Raw genomic sequence first — 20848 nt, 5'->3', positions numbered from 1 at the left:
GCTAATAATTGTGTGTAACAGTCTGTCTGTCTTTGTCTGTCACACCCCAATTTGCCCATTGTGGGACAAGTAATGAATTCTTATGTTATACCTGGAAGAGAAACGAACAACTCTCAAAAGAACAACAAAAAAACAGGTTCTTCTCACGACTTCTGATAAGCGAGTCAAAAGAAAGATCTGAAGAGATATCCAAGGACATCTTGGAAAGAGCTTTATAAATACCTGGAAATACAACGTACCTTTCTTCCTTGTAAAAATTAAGTAATGCAACTGAATTTACCTCTATGCACTCTGCGCAAGACGCCACCCCAGAAGAAAAAGTGTGTTGAAGCTCATCTAAAATTTTCTGCAAAACATTTGGTCAAGACATTGAAATACTGGGATTTGTTTTGGTCGCGTGAGACCACAGTTCCTGTCTCTGGATGTCAATGTCCACATCAGGTTTGGATGAGAAATGTCACTGCACTAAAGTTTGAAGTATGAAGGTGAGAACATCATGGTCTGGGGCTGCGTTTCAGCATACGCTACTGGCAAGACTTCATATAGTCAAAACAAAGGGCGAATGGAGAATTGTACAGACATTCTTGGTAAGAAACTCAAGTTTGGTAATTTTCCAAATACCGTATGTTCCGGACAATAAGACGCACTTAAATCTTCTCAAAAATTGATGATGCAACCTTATAATCCGGTGCGCCTTATATATGATTAAAGTTGTCCTTACTGACCGCTTTTATGTGGTACAATGCGCTCAAAAATCTGTTAAAATGTGTAAGTACGACTTTGGTAAGCAATGAAGCCGCTCCGCTCAATGGATATTCAGAGCATTACGGTACACTGTGTCACTACCTGATTGCACCCCTGATCTGTCTACAAGACTGCCTGACTGTAATGTTGAAACAAGAAGTGCATACAAGGCAGACTCCGCGCACACAGTTACGTGTCACACTATAAACTTCTCTGGGGCAAGAAGTCTTCACATCAAACTGTTTTATATGTGACATGGAGCTCGATACACTGAGCTGCTCCAAGCAGGCGGTCACAAGGACGCGCAGCATCTGTTCTCACTGACAGGAGGGAGCCTGCTGGAAAAGAAACGGCTCTAGGTGCTCAGCTAGCTAACCACACATTTCAACATCCGTTTCGCCACTTCATGCCACTGGCAGAAAGTGTGAGAATTGTAGGAATTTGCCACAAGAACAGCACGATCGACTATGAAGGGTTAAAACGTCCCTGGAAAGTCAGCGCGGAGTCCGGCAAACTCAGTATGTGCACAGTACGCCCGAGCACGTGGGAGCCTTTAGGCAGCCCACGCCCGGAGTATGCGCTAGCAGCAATAAACCTAGTGAGTTAATCTAATATAAAAGTGAAGTTTATTTTGACCTTATGTTAGAAACAGGACAGTGTATATTTAGTCTGCTTTATAATCCGGTTCGCCCTATGGCCCAAAAAATATGGTAGGTTGATGAGCTCAAACACAAAGAAACCAACGGAGAGTTGGTTTCAGAGAAACCAAACTGAACTGCTAGAATGGCCCAATCAATGTTCTCAACTTTAATCTGAAAATAAATAAATCAGTAGAAAGAACTGATCAAACTCTGGTTGTTAACGATATCGGATGTTAGTTTCAGGCCAGTATGTGTTAATCTATTTATTGAGAAATGAGCCGACATGTTCATTACTAATTCTCTCCGCTGTATGCCATGAACCTTAAATGACATAAAAAATTTTGATTTATTATGTCATTTGGATTAACACATTAACAGTTTGACATGACAAGAATCTCAGTTCAAGCTAAAAAGTTTATATAGATTTATTAAAACATGAAACAGCTTTACAAGAACAAACATGTAGGTCGTCTTCATAAGCAACACAATCACTGCATGGGCTGCTGAGGAGATGGTCCAAAGTTCATTCATGTGTTTCTGCTCCTGTTCTAAACCTTTTAGTCAATTTAAAATCTCTAGTGAAATGTCATGTGTAGGAAAGGACAGCAAAAAACATCAAAACAAAAGCGAGGTGGATCAGACTAAAACGTCCATTTCTCAGTTCTTGCTTCCACTGATTTCACCAAGCCCTTTCCCATCACACGAAAGTCTTCCAGGATTGCTTCGACGTTGGGAATGGTTTTTACCTCCTCCCCTGCCACCTCCACGCTACGGGCGGCCATCTGCGATGTCTGGGAGGAAATGTTAAAGCATCAGGAAGGAGTCATGGAAGTTTTAACACAAAAATGCTAATGGGAGGTATGAAGGGCAGGGTTCTTACTTTAAATGGAGCAGGGACAAAAGCTTTAGGCTTCCATAAGACTGAGATCACTGTTCCACCGTATGGATCGCAGAAGAAGAGGGCCAGGTCTCCAAATGCATCCTGCAAAAACAGCGGAGTCGATTAAGAAATGCGGGCAGAACCAAGTCTGTCCCTACGGCAAACTCTAAATTGTGGGACTCTTCTTCATTGTAAAGAAACTGGTGCAGCTTGTCTACATGCAGTCAGAAAAGCAATACTGAAAATCACACTTGGGTTTCCAGGAAGTACTTACACCCATTGAACCGTTGGCAAGATGCAACCACAAGATACAAAGTCTTTTCCTGGTATTTTATGACATAAGGAAGAATTATAGATCTGTGATGCATTTAACTGCTTTGAATAAACACTTTGAAACATCCGGTGTGCATTTATATTCAGATCTCTCTCTACTTGGATCCCTTCAAATAAATTCTAGTTGAGCCAATTGACTTCAGAAGGTACCTAATTATTACATGAAGTCAGTTGTGCAATTTAAGCTCAGCATGAACAGCTATTCTAAGCGCTGTTCAACCAATCATCAGTTGTTCAGAACTGCAAACCTAAACTCTAACATCTTAAATAATGGCAGAGGAAGGACAGGATTAACAATGGCAGCAGGAAAGAGGCTCATCGTAACTCTGGAGGAGCTGCAGAGATACACAAAGGAGCTCAGGTGGGAGAGTCTATTGACAGGATAATCATGTGCACCACAAATTTAGCCTCTATGGAGGAGTAAGCGGAAGAACACCCCTGTTAACAAGCCACACACACTACATACAAGATAGAGTGAAGAGAAACTGCACATTATACTGAACACGTCATCTCAATGGTGGAAGATGGTGGTGGGAGAATCATGCTGGGGGGATGTTTTTAATCAGAAGGAGAAGAGAAACTGGTCAGAGTTGATGTTGGATGGAGCTGAAAACAGGGAAATTAGTGAGTGAAAACCTGCTGGAGGCTGCAGGGCCTGAGACTAGGTAGGGATTTAACTTCCAGCAGGACAACAACACTAAACCACCTCAAACCTACAGCCAGAGGAATAATGGAACTGCTACAGACTTAAGGTTTGTTCTTCAAAGACGACACACATCAGATCTATTTCACAAACGGGGAGCAAAAATCTAAGTTGGTAGAGACCAATGGCAAATTTAACCGCAGCCAAAGCTATAAAACATTTCTACAAAAAAAAAAAAAAAAAAGAAAAAAAGAAAAAAAAAAAAAGAAGGGACCTTTCCTTCCACTACTTTGTGCTGATCTACCAGGAAAACCCTCCATGGAGACATTGAAGGGCATAAAGGATTCTGCAAGGCAGTGTAGGACTCACCCTGAGCTCTGTCAGGTAGAGAGACACGGGGTTGTAGTCGATGACGGGCATGGCTCCTCCGGCCTGGCCCGCACCATCAGTCACCAGCCCTCTGCTAAAAGTGACAGCTGGAGGGTCCACGGCGTGTCTGAGCAGAGGAACCTGCTTCTGATTCAGGTGAATCAAAACATCAAAGGCGTCGAGTGGAGGACGCATAATAACCTAAAAACACAGAGGGGTGGAAAAAGCATTAAGAGGGTGAGGAATGTAGTCATAACTCGACATGTTTATGAGGAGTGTGGCTGTGAACGAAGCCAAGCTTTTCACTCACCCTCACATCTTGTGTCTGGCTGCCATCCATTAGCTGAAGCTCCAGGACTTTAAGGCTTTCTGCAGCCACCAGCATCACACGCTGGAGCATCTGAAGTCACATGAAAAGAAGACCATCTGCACTTAAATATATACATCACAAAATTCTTTAAATGTCAATGTTGCTTTAAAAAGGAATAAATTAGCACTCAAATATGACAACTAACTAAAATTCCCATGGAATGATACGGAAAACTAGACATTAAACAGTAATGTTAGAAAAAAAAACTTCATTAAAAACATTCACTCCCTCGATGTTTTTAAATCAACACTTCAACTCCTGAAGATAAGAGGCTAAGGTAATTTTATTTTAAAGACAGGTAAAACGTTATTCCCATCTAAGTAAGCACTTTAGGTTCAGCTAAATGTGTTATGTTTAAAACCAATAAGCCGTTTTATCTGAACTTGAGGAGCAAACATTTCTCAGGGGCTCGATAATTTGTTCATTGGATCCCCCTAGTGGCGCCTCAGGGGAACTGCAGAGACAACCGTTCAGGTTTGGTAGGAAACTGGGTCTGATTTTGGAGGATTTTGCTGAATCCATTTTAAACATAAGAACAAAAAGATTAAAACAGGTTATTTACATAAGCACATGCCGAGAAGTGTGTCTTCATGATTGTGATTATTTTTAATGTTACATTTCTACACATGGCAAGGTTTCAGCTCTCACAAAGATGCCGTTTCATATTGGTTTTACTGCGCTACGAGCTAATAATTGGTGTTTTTTGTCATCGCAGAAAGCTATACATGTTGTACAGGTGTATCTCAGTGAATTAGAATATTATTTCAGTATATCAATTAATAAAGTGAAACTTGTATTGGACAGATTCATTGCACACAGAGGAATGTGCTTCAAGGATTTGTTTCTGTTGGTTTTGATAATTATATTTTACAGCGGCTGAAAAACTGGCCAATCAAGCACGGTGATACCATGATCATTTATCTTGACATCGGTACTTTCTGCAGTGTGGCCAGGGACCAGCTCCTGCTGGAAAATGAAACCAGCATCTAGCTCGTCAGCAGAAGGAAGCATGGAGTGCCACGGCTGGACTTGATGAAGCACAGTGGACCAACACCAGCATATGAGCTTGCTTCCAACAGTTGTAGCAAATGTCCAGGAAACGTCTCCGTTTGGGGACACTTGCAGAACCGTCTCGGTGGCACTCCACGCCTTGTGCGTCTGCCCCAAACTCCTAAATATTTCGCTTAACAATCCTATCAATGCTGCAGCCGTCCCTGTTTGTCCTGCTTTTTTACTTTTTTTTGGAATGACCATGACCTGGATGACTGAGAATCTTCACCAGCATACCTGTGGAAGGCATCTACAACTGTGTTTTGTCAAGTCAGCAGTTTTCCCCATAATCATATACACACCATTAAAGACACAGTCATAACATACCATTTTGGTCTAAAAATATTTTTTAAAAGGTTTTCTGTAACATTCATGAGAGAAATAATTATTGATAATAGCTCCAAGACATAATCATCAAAATGAACAGAAATAAATCGCTCTACAAACACCATTCCAAAGGGTGCAGACATGACAATGTAACTAAGGCCGCAGTTATCAGGGAGAGGACTAAGGATAACGTCCACATCTTTCAACAGAGATGTTCTCCAAACCACAATGGGCCGGCTTTAGAGGTGGATCGCGTGCCCCTGCTGGTCAGAACAAGGCTCGGTTTCCTCACACCGGCGTTCCTGTTGCTGCGTCACTGAGCTCCTGCTCTTTGCCCGCGGTATAAAAAGAGAGCGTCGCTCATTAAGACGGCTGTTTGCTGGAGGGCCGTGGTTGGAGGGGACGGGAAACCTATCTGTGTCACAATGGGAAGCTGGTGTGTGCTTGTTTTCTACGTGCAGCTTTGTGCCACTGGACTCTTCAGCAGCTACGCTCAGCCACAAGCAGAGGAGTACAAAACAAAATATTTAACCTACTTCATGACGACCGAGGATGGCAACGAAAGGCAGCTGGTAAGCTACGAGTGATCAAACAGCGTTTTTATTAGACACTTATCAGGTTGTTGTTATTGATGTTGTTAGGAAGAGGGGCGTAATACTTTGGATGCTTAAATGTTGAATAAATGATTTAACTGTGCTTTTGCAGATCAGTGATTTACACCAGGTTCTGGAAAGACTTCAGAACAGTCAATTCCCAGCTTTAAGGAAAAAACATAACTATCTCCCTGTGGTAAGCTAACATGTCCGAATTAAATGCATTCAAACGGCATTAAGCAGCGATTTATGGCAAGCTTCAGACTAACTGCTGCTGTTTTATTTACAGTGTGATCCAGGAGAACAGTGTGCTTTAAGAAAAGGATCCAGGATCGGAAAACTATGCGACTGCTTACTTCCCAGGACATGCAACTCCTTCCTCCACCGCTGTTTATGACTCTCAGCCTATTTAACAGCCTAATGATGAATTTGTATGCTTTTAAAACATGTATATAACCTGAATATATTTACACGTGTATTTTAAGTATCCATCTTGGCCTCGTTGATTTCTTTGTACAAAAGCTAATAAATGCGCTGCTGCATCCATGTTTCTGCTGACCTGCACGCTGGGCGCTCGTCGGGTCCACAGAGACAGCTTTTTGTCCTTAGGTGTTGCTATAAACATGACGGGCAGAGACTCTCTGGAGGCCATGAAGTCGTTCTTGATCTCCGTGTACTCTGCGGCTGCACGTGACACAGGGGCGGACAACAATTAAAAACTTGACACAGAAACAGCAGCTCACATAAGCAGGATGTCAAAGTATGTCGGGAGCGTAAACAGAAAGGAGGTCAGGAGGGCCTCCTTTCTCCTTTTTCGTGTTTTGCCGAAGCCGGGGGAGAGTGGGTGTGTGAGGGAGGACCTGCCTGTGAGCTGGCTGTTGAGGTTGACGACCAGCGGGTTGTTCCTCCAATCAAAGGCGGCGAGCAGGCGGAGGAACCGGAGGAAGGCCACCTGGGGAGAGCTGAGGAAGCGGGAGAAAATTCACGCACATGACCCACTAAACAAAGCAGCCCGTCTGCAGGGAGCCATGCAACTGCGTGAGAATCCTGCGGCTGCAGAATTAAGCGTCTACCTTGGAGGGGTGAAGGGCGCAGGCTGCAGGAAGAGCGATGCCACCAGCAGGTCCGCTGCGTCCTCGGTAACGTCGTCGCTGAAGAGCTGAGCTGCCAGCCAGCGCTTCGCCAGGCGACACGCTGCTCCGAAACACGGGTGCTGCTGCTGGAGGCTTGAAACGACGACAAAAAGGGATGAAAAAACAGGAACACGTGAGCATGTAGGAGAGGCACAGTGGCGAAGGCAGGATGGGAAAACAAAAACCTGACAGCGCTAGTAAACAGCTTTGACAAAAGGGAACATAAACAATCTGAAACACATTTAAAAAGGACTAAAAATGTAAGATAAAATCTCTAAACTCAGGTTTCTAACACAAGCTCGACTAGCGTACCCATGCAATGTGCTTGTAAGGAGAGGCTTGTGAATAGTGGCCATTTCCAGAGCCTGAGCCTCCTCGTTGTCCCTGAGAACCAGCAGGCCCTCAGCATTCACACTCTCCCTCAGCACCTGAGGCTCCCGGTGGTACGCCACCTGGATCCGAAACACCAAACCTTCCTAAAAGCAAAAGGAGAGTTCTTTAAAAATGCTTAAACGTCAAACGATTCAGACTATTAAACTAAATTCTGTGCGGTCATAAGACGGATGAAGATGTCCAGCCAGCAACTTTTGACAAAATGTTGCTGGCAGAAATGCAACATACCGCTGATGAGCAAAACTTGTAAGTCGTACCTTCCACACGTCTAAGTGAGTGGGACAGGGCCTGCAGGTATAGTTGTGCTGCTTCTTGAGCAACTCTGCCAGGCTGATGTGGAAGGCAGCTCGGATGTGGCGGATTGCGGTGCGGTCATGAGGCCACTTGCCGCTCCCCTCCATGTGACAAATTACTGCAAGAACAAAATACACATTATATGGGACAGAACCTTTAGTGTGGGTTTCATGTGATAGAAAGTAGCACAGAGGAAAATTATGCTTTGGTTTTATAATTTATTTTTCCTACAAATAAATAATCTAAACATTGTAGCATGCATTTCTATTCAGCTCCCCTGAGTCGATACGCTCTAGTACCACCTTTCACTGCAATTACAGCTTCAAATCATTTTGGGTCCGTTCTTCTAAATTTTTGCCTGTTTGTAGCCAAACGGCGTATTTTCCGACCATAAGGCGCACAGTGAATTAATGTGTCTATGTGTGTCTTTGTCCACATATAATGCACACTGGATTATAAAGCGCACTAAATATTCAAAAGTGAGCTGTGGATCACTGCTGCTCCTCCAGAGTCGCCATGGCACTCTTGGCTGATTCTCTGCTCAATTATCTCATATACTCTTAGTTTAAATTACACACAGGTAGACTGCATCTACCAATCAGTTAGGTGATTTTCAATAGCTTTCATTTGGGAATATAAAAGTTGAGGGACTGAATACAAATACAAGCTGCTATTCAAGATTACCATTTCTGAAAAACCAACCAAAATTATGTCCCTTACAATTCACTATTAAGCACCATTTTGTGCTAATTCATCACATAAAACTCCAATAAAATACATTTAAGTTACTGATGTGGAGAAATAAAACTGCAGGGGACATAAATACATTTTCAAGGCACTCTAAATAGAGGAGGAATAAGTTACATTTATGTTCGTCTCACACCAAACAATAAAGGCATATATTAAACTTACAAAACCATATACGGCATTTTTAATTAATTAAACACAGAAAACCGCTTTAAGGGCACCAGGATGTCGCTGCACATACCTGTTATAGGAGTGATATAATGTGGACAGGGAGTGCCTTCCTTTGGTACCAATGACTTGCAAGCCTTTTCTCTGTCAAAGAAGGAATAGTCCAGCATCACTGGCTCTGGAGGAAAGACCTACAACGCAAAGAACAACAGAAATGTTGGGGAAGCCAAATACAACTAAACCTTTGAAAAAGAAAAGTTTATTGAAAGTAAAATGTATGTGTTACTGGGATATGGTGCCATTATGGATGAAAAGGAATACCTGTGTGTATCGAAGGGCAGGGTGGGCTCCTTGCACAGCAGTAATGGAGAGTGGCAAATTTTCCAGTTTCCACAACTTCCTGCTCAGATCATCGAAGGACTGCACCACGACTAAACTCTCCTCCTCTCCAGTACTAGGCACCTATGGAACATATAATTTAGATGGTTACATTTTTTTTAATCTAAATAAATCTAGGACTATGATAGATATTTTTGACTATGATAAAAACAATATTTCAGCAAAAATGGAACATAAAATTAACACTAAATTGAGCAGTTTCTAAATGCTTAGTTGCACAGAATATTATTAAAAAATTATCTGTTTTCATGCTTATAGAGTAGGGATCAATAACATGGTGCCTGTGGCCACCAGGTAGCCCCCTGGACCAGATGTGGTGCCCTCAGGCCTTTTCCAAAAAATAGCACAACCCTCCAGTGAGCTGCATTTAAAATGCTATCTTATTCAGTCGCTCGTCCTTTTTTAATCATACATGTACAGTATTTACATACATTTAAAAGCATTAAATATTACATAAAGTTAGGATGAGCTCTGACTTTTTAGTTCAAATGTCAGTACAGGTATCCCTTCGTAGGACAGTACCGATGAAATAGCTGTTTTAAAAAGGTTTGTGATCCCTGCTGTAGAGTAACACAAATATAACAAACTGATATTTAGCTGGCTAGTTAGTAAGCATTTCTGAACATACAGCCTGCAGTCAGCTGCTTAACAGACAAGCTGCTTGTGGCTGTATTTTAAAACAGTGTAACCTTAATAAGAATACTGAAAGAGATACTTTAGTTTCCACACCATGACATCATGTTTTTGCATGATTGCGCAGTACAGTATATTTTCCTAATTAACTAACTAATGAATTTCTGATTATTGTAAGCAAGGGCAAAATGTAGGAGCTGTCTCTCCACCACCTGTACCTGTAACTGGCCCATGACTAGTTACAGTTTAACTGCTATGGATGAAATGAATGGATACACTACATCATGGAAATATTTAAACTATTTCACAATTAAACACCTTATACAGAGGCACTTGTAATTAAATAAAAGTAAAAAAAAAAAAAAGCAATTAGATAGATAGATAGATAGATAGATAGATAGATAGATAGATAGATAGATAGATAGATAGATGTAAGTAAATAAATACATTAGCATTGGACTTTTGGCTTTCCAAAAGAAAAAGCACTGGTACAATAAGGGACAAGTCTTTGTTGTACAGCTCTTTTTTTTTTCTCCCGGTGAAAAGTGCACAATAAATAAATCTCAACTTTGTTAAAAAAACAAACAAACAAAAAAAACACTCCCTGCATGAAAATACTCTGGTTTTACGGATACTGAAATAATAATGAAAAAAAAGTCAAACGTCCAGTTTACCTCATTTCCTGTTGTGATGACGTCATCTACCATGGTCCCGATAAAACGCACACAGGACTCTGGGATATCCGCGTGCCTGGTGGAAAAATCAAACAAAAAGTGGTCCGTTTATTTTCAAACACCACGTGTTAACATAAGTTTTGTGGATTTGACTTTCAACGTTTGCTTGCCAGAAACAAGTCGGGGTGGGCGTTACCAGGGGGTCGTTGTTTCTTTTTCTAGTCTCCCTTAAAGAGGATGAAGCGCGCGGGGAGGAAACGGAGCTCCGCGTGGGACTACTTTGAACAAGTGGGAGCGAACTTGGTCCGCTGCAAGAACTGCGACGCCGAGCTGAAGTACAGCGGCGGAGCCACCAGCGCCATGATCTCCCACATGGTCGCCAAGCACCACGTGTCCGTCCCCCCGCGGGACAGGGACGAGGCGCCGGCGGCATGGACCGCTCCGGCGGACGCCGAGGAGGAGCGTGCTTCGAACCCGGAGGCGACGCAGCAGGACGCCGCCGCCGCGGAGCGGGACACCCCGGAGAGGAAGCGAAACAAGCGGAGCTCCGTGTGGGACGTCTTCGTCAGAGTGGACGAGGAGGTCCACTGCAAACTTTGCGACACTCGGCTGAAATACATGAGCAGCACGACCAGCATGATATACCACATTAGAAACAAGCACACGGAGAGCCCGCAGAGCAACAGCGTGGCGGCGCCCACGCACGCAGGGGTAACGGAGCTCATCCGCAGGATGATAGAGAGGGACTTGCTTCCCATCGGCGTGGTTGAAGGGGAAGGCTTCAGAGAGCTGCTGACGCACGTTGTGCACAAGTATAGCGTGCCCCCTGCTGGCGAGATCCGGCGCAGCATCGAGTGCCATTACCAGGAGAAGGCAGAGGATCTGAGGCTGCAGCTGGCTAAAGTGGACCAAGTGGCTCTCACCGCTGATTTCTGGACAGCCGTGCCACTTCAGAAGTACGCCACTGTTTCCTGTTCATTCATAACGGAGGACTGGCAGGGGAAGTCAGCCGTGCTCCAAACGCACCAGCTGTCATCAGGGGGCCGACTGACTGCAGAGGGAGTCTCAGACATGCTTTCCTGTGCGGCGCAGGCCTGGGGGATTGAAGGAAAAGTTTCTGCGTGCGTGCACAACAACAGAGAAGGCGTCCTGTCGGCCCCAAGGGACGCCCACGCCGCCTGGGGTTACGTCTCCTGCTTCGCCCGCGTGCTGCAGCTGGCGGCGTCTGATGGGCTGAGCGGGGATGTTCTCCGGATCGTCGGCGCGGCGGGGAGGCTGGTCCGGCACTTCGGCCACAGCCCGCCGGCGGGGGAGGCCCTGGAGCAGAAGCAGGCGCAGATGTGCCTACCGCAGCGCAAGCTGGTCCGGTCGGACAAAGCGAGGTGGGACACGGTCTGCGACATGTTCCAGTGCCTGCTGGAGCAACGGTGGGCGATCAAAGCCGTCCTGTCCGACCGCACCGTCACCAGCAAGCATGAGGCGCGGGCCCTGGAGATTGGCGACGACTGCTGGCAGGTGATGGAGAACTTCGCGCCGGTGCTGGCAACTCTGAAATGGGCGACGACGGTCATATCCGCCGAGACAGAGGTGTCCATCTCCAACATTTACCCCATAACCTTCAGCCTCATCCACACGCATCTGGTTCCAAAAGAGAGTGACGTGGAACAAGTGTCCAGCTTCAAGCTTAAAGTGCAGAAGTCTCTAAAAGAACACATGGAGGTATCATGTCGTTCCACCTCATGTATTCGAACGTGTGCAAATTCATCCCGGCGGTTAAGTGACGTCTCTGTTTTGCAGGTGGACTCCGGTGATTTGGCCTCCAAACCGGCTCTGATCGCCTCCATGCTGGATCCTCGCCACAAGCACCTCAGCTTCCTGACGCCGACGGGGAGACTGGCCGCCAAGGCGAAGCTGCATGAGCTGGTGTCGCAGCTGGACGCCGCCGTGGCGAACCCCAAAGACGAAGAGCAGGAGATCTTGGTCACGCCGGACGTCAGCCGGGCGGCCGGAGCCACAGCGGCGACCGGCGACACAAAGAACACCATGATGTTGCTCCTGGGAGACAACTACAGCTCGTCTTACGCCACCGACGCCGAGGCTCAGGTGGATTACTACCTGAGAGACATCGTCCCCTCGCTGGACATAAACCCCCTGGACTGGTGGAGGCTCAACGGGCCGCGGTTTCCCAAACTGGCCGTTCTGGCGAGGCGTTACTTGTGCATACCGGCCGTGTCGCTGCCGTCTCTGCTGTCGGACGCGGGCCGGCGCTTCGCGACGATGCGGACGAGGCTGAGCCCAGAGGACGTGAACATGCTGGTCTTTATGCACGTTAATGCGTCGCCTTAGCACGGCGGCCACGTGCTGAGCTTCTGGTGCTCAGACTGCACAATCCAGGTGTTACGGGAGCTGCCGGAGACGAACTGAAAAATAATTTTAAGTCAGAATTTGGTGAAAAACGCTAATTATGAACCCATAGTCTGAGTTTAGAATGATCCCCCCCCCCTTTTGTCCCTAATGTCTCTTATGGATTAAATGTTCTGGGGGAAATAATGGAATACAATGTTTTCAGAGCATCATGGCTGCTGACCGTACCAACATGATGGTGTAACCGTTTATATACAAGGTCCGGGTAACTCATTCATGTGGAACAAACATCCCAGTCTGCAGCTGCTTCTGATGCTGCAGCAAAACTACACGACTAGAGTTCAAAAGCAGCAACATCTTTTTTTCCAGTTAACAGAGGCAAATTAACTCTTTAAACTGACTTTTTTTTCCACAGAAGTCACTTCAAGGTGCAAGCCATGCGTATAAAACTCATTGGCTGGACTCCAGTGTAGTGAAGTAGCTTCATATATGCATGTTGTCTGGTTTCTAAGCCTCTGAATCTTCTCATTAGATGAAGAAAAACGCTTGGGTGGCAGTTTGGTTCAGACAAGAAGTTTGTTTCTGAAAGGAAATGGGAGACACGTCCAGGGTCACCTCTCTGTATACATTGCCTGAATCCACACTATGTACATCTAATTTTACCTAAAACATAGTAATCAGAGGCACACAGCCAACAAGGTGGATAAAGCTATGTGGTAGTAAGGTAATTATTTTAGTACACCAGTTTCAGAGAGGGGAAAAAAAACAGATTAAAAACTAGATTTCTTATATTTCTATCCGGCTCTGTAATCCAGAGCGGAATAATCTGCAGCTTTGAGCATGCGTTATACGTTTGCATGTCTGGCCTCGGCTCTGACTGCATGCAGGGCTTTCAGGACGAAGCGGCCGCCTGTGAGACACCGCAGAGGAAACGGGGTCACCCCACACAGCTCTGACAGCTGTCGTGAGACGTGACAGTAGATTGCTGCTTGCTAAATCGGCAAAAACAGAGAAGTCACTAGATTTGGTTCTTGTCACTTTTTATTTTGAATAAAAGTTGCTAGAAGGGTCTGAAAAGTGCCCAGCGAGAGAGCCACTGAGCTGGTGACACTGGACTGTCTTCTCCAGTTTCCCTTCGCTACCGAGAGCAGTGCAGCGCCCTGTAGCCACCAGTCGCCTTATACACCAGCCAGACAGACGGGAGGTGTTGGTTTTTCAAAATAAAGTCAATTTTAACATCTCACGATATTTTAATTCTTTTTAAACTGATTAGAATAAGTGCGCAAATACACAGCAGCTATGCTAGATCTCAGGTTTTAGATTGTTTTAACAGTATTTTTTGTTTAATTCATTCTGAAGGTGTGGCGGCTTTTATTTTGGTGTGGTGGTGCGCCGGCATCAACTACATGCAGCAGAAACCCTGATGTCAAGAAAGATAAGGAAACTAGAGAAAATGATTATTAATTAAAACAAATGTTTTTTTCATTTAGAAAACGCACATTAAAAAATTTTCCAACTCAATAATCAGTCTGGACCACTCCAAAAAAATATCCAGTCGGAAGAATCATGCTGGTAAAATTAAAAGGTTACTTCAAATGGAAATCTGCCAGTGGTACGAATTATTTTGGCCTTTAAACTGTTTATCGGACTTATCAGCAGCGGGAAACGTGTCCCGCACCGACCGCTGGACTATTCCTGCCAGGGTGAAATACCTACAGCTGCAGCAAGTGTGTGACGATCTGTCGGGGGACCAGCCGCTTCTGGTACGCGCTCGTTCCCTCCCACAGCACCGCCTCGGTGATGGCGCCGTCCTGGAAGCGCCGCAGCTCGGCACGAGAGCCCCACAGCCGTCGGAACTCGGCCGCCTGCAGGAGAGACGGCGCGCTGGTTAACAGAAAACTAAGAAAACTAACAAACTACAGCATAAAAATAGTACAAATTCTTCCATGTAAGGCTTTAATATAAAACCTAATCATTTTATTGCCCATTATAACATTTTTAGTGTAATCAGAGTATTGGTAAAGTGACCGTAGCTCTCTAGCCTTAGGAATACGTGAATTCTTGCAGAGTGAGGACAGAACGGAGAGGCTACCTTGGGGCTGTCTGCTGGTGGACCTCTTTCCAGGACCGAAGTCGCTAGCTCTGGATTTAGGAGCAAACCGAAGGAGAGGGGAGGCTGAGCCTTGTACTTGGGGGCCTCGCTCTCCACAGACCACTTCAAGAAAAGGGGAAAAAATTTAAACTATAAGCTTACAGCAGAGTAAACAGAGTGTTTAAGTCTATCTTAGACATAAAGAATTGTCCAACCTCAGGCTCCGGAGAGAGGGAGTGGGTGAGGAGGCGAATCCTCTGGCCGAGCCCCTGCTGGAGCAGCGACAGGAGAAATGGGAGCGCCGTACGGACGTAGTTCCCACTGTGGTCCATCAACTCGCTCAGCAGGTTCTGTTTCTTACAGCTAGCCTGCAGCTTCGCCAAGTCGCATAACCTTTTTTTCATTAATAGAGATATAAAAAAGTAGTCAGTGCTTTGTCTTCAACTAAAAGAAAATAGCCAGTGAATCCAGAAGTGGAAAACTAAGGGTGCAATTTAGCCACTAATGTAGTTCCTATGCGATACGCAAGACAGCACATCAGTTATGGTTATAATCGGTTGTGGTAAAAGTGTGAAAAAAAAAAAAAAAAAACTACATGTGGCCACTTTTCCTAGACACAGACTACTGGGTTAGCTCAAACATACTGGAAGACATCGTCGCTGGTCCTGATCATTGGTTTGGGGGTCATGAGGAGGCAGTGGAAGCCGTCTACCATCGGGTCGTCCCAGAACTGCATCGACACCGACGCCTCGTGCTGCAACTGGACATCGAGGTCAAAACAGGTTACTTAATGCCCCTGTGCACAAAGATTACCGTATTTTTCGGACTAAAAGTCACACTTTTTCTCAAAGTTTGGCCGATCCTGCGACTTGCATGCTAATTCATATTAACCAGCATAAACCGAGGAGGAAACAATACCGTCTATAACCACAAGAGGGCTCAGCCGCTAGGCTTGTGAAAACTTTCCTGCTCTTGTACCACTTAAAAATTATTTGAAACATTAACTTATACACAACAGAGACCGGCTGTTGTGGATGCAGCTGTGTAATTTAACAAATTGGCTTACCAGATTAAATCTCAGTTTTTATTCCACTTGTGAAATGTCTAAAAAAATGTGTATAGTCCGGTGAGATTTATGTTTTTTTCCCCCTCTTTATGACAAATTTTTTTGAATGATGCGGCTTATATCCCGGAGCGAGTTATAGTCCGAAAAATACGGTATACTTAAGCCAACCGTCTGTTTTAAAAGCACTCGCCTGTTTGTAGGTGAAAGCAGTCATGTCAGCACACATGTTGAGATGACCTGAAGGGTCAACAAACACCACCTGGAAGGCGTCGTGGAACTCTGCAAGAGACGGCTGAAAGAAAAGGAGATGGAAAATATTAGACAATTACGTTGGTAAATAAAAGTCTTAATGCACAGCTGGCCTGTTTCACATTTTATTTGGTTCACTCACAGCTGTGGAGTCCGGATCCTTGGCTAGGCTAATCCCGCTCACAGTCAGGTCTGTAGAAGCTGAAAGGTAGAGAAGAGGCAAGTTTTGTCAGCCGGTGGAACGTTTATCCCAGAAACCAGGTACAGCACCGCCGCTCTAATCACCTAGGAAATTCAGGCTGTTCCGAAGCAGCTGATAGGCCGTCATGGTGTTGCTGATCCGGTGAGTTACCAACAGGTAAGCCAAGAGCATGGAGGCCAGGAATCCGTTAAAACAACCGGTGCCCTGAAAGGCGTTTGGACAAAAAATAAATACAATACAGGCGTCGCGTCTTTCATACATAGGTATGCGATGTATGAAAGGAGGTCGACCATGTACTGTCAGCTGCCCACCTGGTCCAGCTCTCGTTGATGAAGCCAGACTTTGAGCAACGCTACCCCGTCAGAGAAGGCTGGGCACTGGGCGCGGATGGCGGAGAGAAACTGGAGGTGAGCTCTGGGCAGTAAATCTCCCAGAACAGAGCTGTTGTAGTGTGGAGTTGGAGGTTCGCTGCTCTCTGAAAGCACACAAGACAGAACTGTTGAGCTCATACACATGGAGTAAGGACATACATACAGACACTGCTTAGATAAATAAATGATTAAAGCAGGGGTCTGCAACCTGTGGCTCCAGAGCCGCATGTGGCTCTTTACACCTTCAGCTTTGGCTCTTAAAAACTTAGACCAAAAAATGCGAGGGGGAAAAAAAAAAATTGGTAAATGTTTCTAAATGTAAAGGTAATTTAAAATTGCTAGTTCTGCAATATATGCATAACATTTCCAGAAAGAAAGAAACTAATAGTCTATAGAATATTTTACTATAGATAAATTAAGTATCATTTTGTCAATAGGTTGCTTTTTCATCATTTTGATGCCATTTGCTATAAAAATCAAATGTCCAATTGAAGAAAATGCATTGAACCTAAACATAAAAATACTGTTGGTTAAATAGTTTCAAAGAGATGTGTAACTTTTGCGGCTCTAGACAAAATTAGCTTAGCTGGACCGAGGGCAAAAATGGCTCTGCGGGTTGTAAAGGTTGCGGACCCCTGGATTAAAGGAACCATCTCTAGGAGTGTAATATGAAGTCAGTTGGACTTAGAGAACATTGATCATTTCAGTAGTAGAGGGGGTTGTTAATCAGTGTTGACCGTTGTTGTGATACTGAAATCAACAAGCGCATTAAAATGATGAAGCGACCCCAAAAAACAGGGATGGTTTAGCTGTTCTATGTTGTGTTTCTCGACTGAAGCGTGTAGTATTCGAAGCTCCCGGGACGTCATCATCTTTGAAAATGATTGGCATTGCAAATGTTGCCATCCTATAATTTCACTCTGCTTGTCTGAACATCGAAACAACTCCAGCCGTCTCCAGGCGAATGTGACATCACTCATGAAAAGCCCTATTGTGAAAGCACGGCGGCGTCAGCAGCATGTTGCGGGCCTATTTTGCTTGCCAGTGGTACTGCTGCTATTGAGCATAAACGAAGACTTTTGAATCTACGATAAATTTAAACATGCATTTATTTAGATTTTATTTTCCCCGAGCCTGAAGTGACAACGGCTGAACAAATCAGCACTTATTAACAGACTACGCAACTGCCAATAAGGAAAATAAGAGTTTATTCCCCTACCAGTGCGGGAAGCCTGCAGTCCAGTATACCACTCTGTCCTGATGTTGTTCCTCTGGGGATGGAAACGGCTGGGCTTGAAGAACCCAGGAGGTGGGCAGACGTGAACACACACAATGAAACTCGAAGAGTTGCCTACAAAAAAACGAAAAAAAGTCACCAAAACACACCTGATCGCAGACTGTATGAAACCATATACAATGCAGCCAACACTGTTGAATTCTGGAAGAACTGCGTGGTAAGCTGCTGATTCAGAAACTAATTACCAGGGGGGGTCAGCAGCAGGACCGGTTGGAGTCGGTTCCCGTGGAGACAGGAATAGCGCATCGTCCCGATGTCAGAGGAGGACTTCAGGTGTTGGGCAAGGCCTGCAAGGTAGAGGGCCCGTTTCCGTGGATACCTCTGGTTTAAAACATCTTTTGGGTGCAAGACGTCCTAACAGGGAAACGTAAGGTCAAGTGCTGTTATTAATGCAACCAGGGAGAAACAGAAACCAATGTCCAAGGCTTTAAGGGGGGGACTTACAGCTGGGATTGTGGCAGCGAGGTCCACCTTGACGTTTGGCTTAATACAGGTACCCAGCGGGTAGCTCCCGATCAGATCAATGGACGCTGGAGGTGCCATGTGGAACTTGCCCTTTGTTAATTTGGGCACCAGCAGACAGGGAACCTTGACCGCACCAGACAGCCACGACAGGTCACTGACCTGAGCCCAGAGTGAGAGATTGAGGGACAACCTTGGTTACCACATGCAGAGGTGGCGTAACAGAGATCTAACTCTGTGTGTAACCGTGAAGGCGGCTCCCTTCTTAGAACAACACGCACCTCAACCTCCGGTGACACCGGCACAGTCTCCAGCAGCTTGGTGACCGTCTTCACGAAGGAATCGATTTGCTGCTTCCTCCGCTCGCTCAGGACGACCTCCTTCAGCAGCTCCTCCATCTGTTATTGGTGAAACACGCAAGAAAGACTTTATTTATTTAAAAAATTAGAACTTTCACTAATGTGCTTCACAAAATTAGCATCAACATAAAATCAAATATTTAATATGGGTCTGATGTTCTGAAACACATGCAAAAAGAGGGGAAACCAGGGGGGGGGGGGGGTGAGGGGTACACTTTTTGGACCTTTGTATGTCCATACCTTGTCCATACCTTGTCTCTAATATTTCTCTTATATTTCTTATGTAAAAATTTAGAAATAGAAGCCTAAATCAGAATTCAATGTAACAACCAGAACCATGGCGTCGGACCGAAACCACCTAGGTAGACATGTTTTTCAAAAGCAGGTCCATCTTATTCTGAGGACCAATTACTGCTAGGTTATGGGTAGCTGGGGTTCTCAGAGGGTCTCCCATCCAAGTAGTAACCACACCTCGGCTTCAGAAGATCACAACTGGTATGCAGTTTGGGTTGGAAAATTAGTATTTACATGGTGAAACAAGCTCTGAGACCATAGCTGGATCCAGGCCAGGAGTCTCACCTGCATCTTAAGAAGGCTGCAGTGGAACAGGCTCTCGGCTTCTTTCAGGTGGTGTAGCTCCTCGGCTGTCGGAGGTCTATATAAATCATTCCGGGACAGCTTCACCGGGTGGTAGACCACCTCTTCCTCCTCCTCTTCTTTATTGGCTTTGGCCCTTTTGGCTTTAACAGGCTCCCCAAGTTGCTCCTCTGCATCATCGTCGGAGAAATCGGATGGATGCATCTGGAGAACAAACGACAGCAGTGAGAACATATCAAAAAGATACACATGCATCTCAAGAGTATCGTGGCTAGCACAATCATAGGGAAGATCACTGACTACTAGGTTTCCTTACACAAGAAATTTCTTGACCAATCTGTATAATCTGATTGCATTTGATTTTGGAAAGTGCTTTGCATAAACTGGCGCTATAAAAATAAAGTTGAATTGAATTCACGCCTTCAAGGAGGGTAAGCCAGTGCTAAAGAAGCTGTATGTTCAGAGTGCTGTTCTCAATGGACAATTGAGTGGAAAGAAAACAGCTGGCGAAAAAAGATCCCCAACCACAATGGATAGTTGGTGTCTGAAGAGGAACAATTAAAAGTCTAAATTTTTTTAGAGGAACTAAAGATTAGAATTTTTTTTACTGTAAGAAATAATCATACATGTTGACAAAAATCAAGGTTTGAAATACATCGCACTGTGTGTAATCAATCTATATATTGTAACTTCTACTATTTTGAACAGACGTCCTACAAACCTGCATTACTTTCCATAATGTTCTAACCTCTTGTGATGCAACAGCCGAGTATCATTGATGGCTAACATTTAACATGCATTCCAGTAAAAAAGGTGATGGTTTGAAGTTAACCCGGGGCAAAGATTTTAGCAATAGCACTGTACCTAACAACTGTGTTCGTGTTAGCTCCCAAACTACCGAGTGTACACTATCTGTGAATCGGTCAGCGCTTACCTCTGCTGGCTCTTCTGTCCCTCTCTGCTTCTTTTTCATGGTCTAAACTGCTTTCGCCGGAATGATGAAGAACACGACTGTAATAAATACACTTTAACACAGCTTCATCATGGGCTCACATGTGCCAAGGGACGGTCTAACTTGATAGTTATAAACAAACGTCTCTGATTGGTTTAGAGCAGCAATGGTTAACGGCGATTGGCTTATCCTCGACAACTTTCACGCCTACCTTAACAAGGTAGGTTGCGCGAGCACCGAGCGCTCCTGCGTCTGTGTGGTTGGTATTTATCAATGGCACTGAGCAGATGCTATTTGGCTAATATAGTTTTGGATTTCAGAAGAAAACATGCATGTATTATTTTATGTTTTTCATTCTGGATTTCCTTAAAAACCACTGCGCTGAAACCGGTTTTGTAAGAGTTGTGAATTATATTTTTCAGACCTGTTGTGGTGGATTTGATACC

General features: G+C 44.8%; 3 protein-coding genes across 3 annotated transcripts; 2 read left to right on the top strand and 1 right to left on the bottom strand.

Moving 5' to 3' along the window:
- Nucleotides 1–1785: 1785 nt before the first annotated feature.
- On the bottom strand, nt 1786–20526 carry nol6 (nucleolar protein 6 (RNA-associated)). The gene is made up of 26 exons (XM_012861331.3): nt 20385–20526; nt 19433–19654; nt 18776–18892; nt 18477–18656; nt 18218–18386; nt 17955–18086; nt 16676–16839; nt 16448–16568; nt 16305–16363; nt 16104–16205; nt 15492–15607; nt 15063–15240; nt 14848–14970; nt 14472–14620; nt 10392–10467; nt 9007–9147; nt 8759–8876; nt 7734–7888; nt 7396–7559; nt 7024–7176; nt 6815–6912; nt 6510–6634; nt 3921–4010; nt 3611–3811; nt 2266–2367; nt 1786–2176 (listed from the first exon to the last, which is right to left on the bottom strand). Exons 1-26 carry the CDS (start codon nt 20421–20423, stop codon nt 2027–2029), a joined length of 3444 nt encoding a protein of 1147 aa, XP_012716785.2. The 5' UTR covers nt 20424–20526; the 3' UTR covers nt 1786–2026.
- LOC105925468 (cocaine- and amphetamine-regulated transcript protein) lies at nt 5783–6501 on the top strand. The gene is made up of 3 exons (XM_012861333.3): nt 5783–5929; nt 6063–6146; nt 6240–6501. Exons 1-3 carry the CDS (start codon nt 5783–5785, stop codon nt 6345–6347), a joined length of 339 nt encoding a protein of 112 aa, XP_012716787.2. The 3' UTR covers nt 6348–6501.
- On the top strand, nt 10430–13006 carry LOC105925467 (zinc finger BED domain-containing protein 1). The gene is made up of 2 exons (XM_012861332.3): nt 10430–12110; nt 12189–13006. The coding sequence occupies exons 1-2, from the start codon at nt 10629–10631 to the stop codon at nt 12735–12737; spliced, it is 2031 nt and encodes a 676-aa protein (XP_012716786.2). The 5' UTR covers nt 10430–10628; the 3' UTR covers nt 12738–13006.
- Nucleotides 20527–20848: the final 322 nt, after the last annotated feature.

Source organism: Fundulus heteroclitus, chromosome 12 (genome assembly GCF_011125445.2).
Source record: "Fundulus heteroclitus isolate FHET01 chromosome 12, MU-UCD_Fhet_4.1, whole genome shotgun sequence".
Lineage (NCBI taxonomy): Eukaryota > Metazoa > Chordata > Actinopteri > Cyprinodontiformes > Fundulidae > Fundulus > Fundulus heteroclitus.
This window is presented reverse-complemented; position numbering and strand designations above follow the sequence as displayed.

Excerpts from the sequence above, each read along its gene's own strand:
- nol6 (XM_012861331.3), bottom strand. The coding sequence starts at position 20,423 with ATGAAAAAGAAGCAGAGAGGGACAGAAGAGCCAGCAGAG. Across the intron at positions 15,241-15,491 it reads ACCAGCGACGATGTCTTCCA|GTTATGCGACTTGGCGAAGC; the intron begins GTATGTTTGAGC and ends AATGAAAAAAAG. Across the intron at positions 7,889-8,758 it reads TTATATCACTCCTATAACAG|TAATTTGTCACATGGAGGGG; the intron begins GTATGTGCAGCG and ends TTGTTCTTGCAG.
- LOC105925468 (XM_012861333.3), top strand. The coding sequence starts at position 5,783 with ATGGGAAGCTGGTGTGTGCTTGTTTTCTACGTGCAGCTTTGTGCCACT. Across the intron at positions 5,930-6,062 it reads ATGGCAACGAAAGGCAGCTG|ATCAGTGATTTACACCAGGT; the intron begins GTAAGCTACGAG and ends GTGCTTTTGCAG. Across the intron at positions 6,147-6,239 it reads AACATAACTATCTCCCTGTG|TGTGATCCAGGAGAACAGTG; the intron begins GTAAGCTAACAT and ends TTTTATTTACAG.
- LOC105925467 (XM_012861332.3), top strand. The coding sequence starts at position 10,629 with ATGAAGCGCGCGGGGAGGAAACGGAGCTCCGCGTGGGACTACTTTGAA. Across the intron at positions 12,111-12,188 it reads CTCTAAAAGAACACATGGAG|GTGGACTCCGGTGATTTGGC; the intron begins GTATCATGTCGT and ends TCTGTTTTGCAG.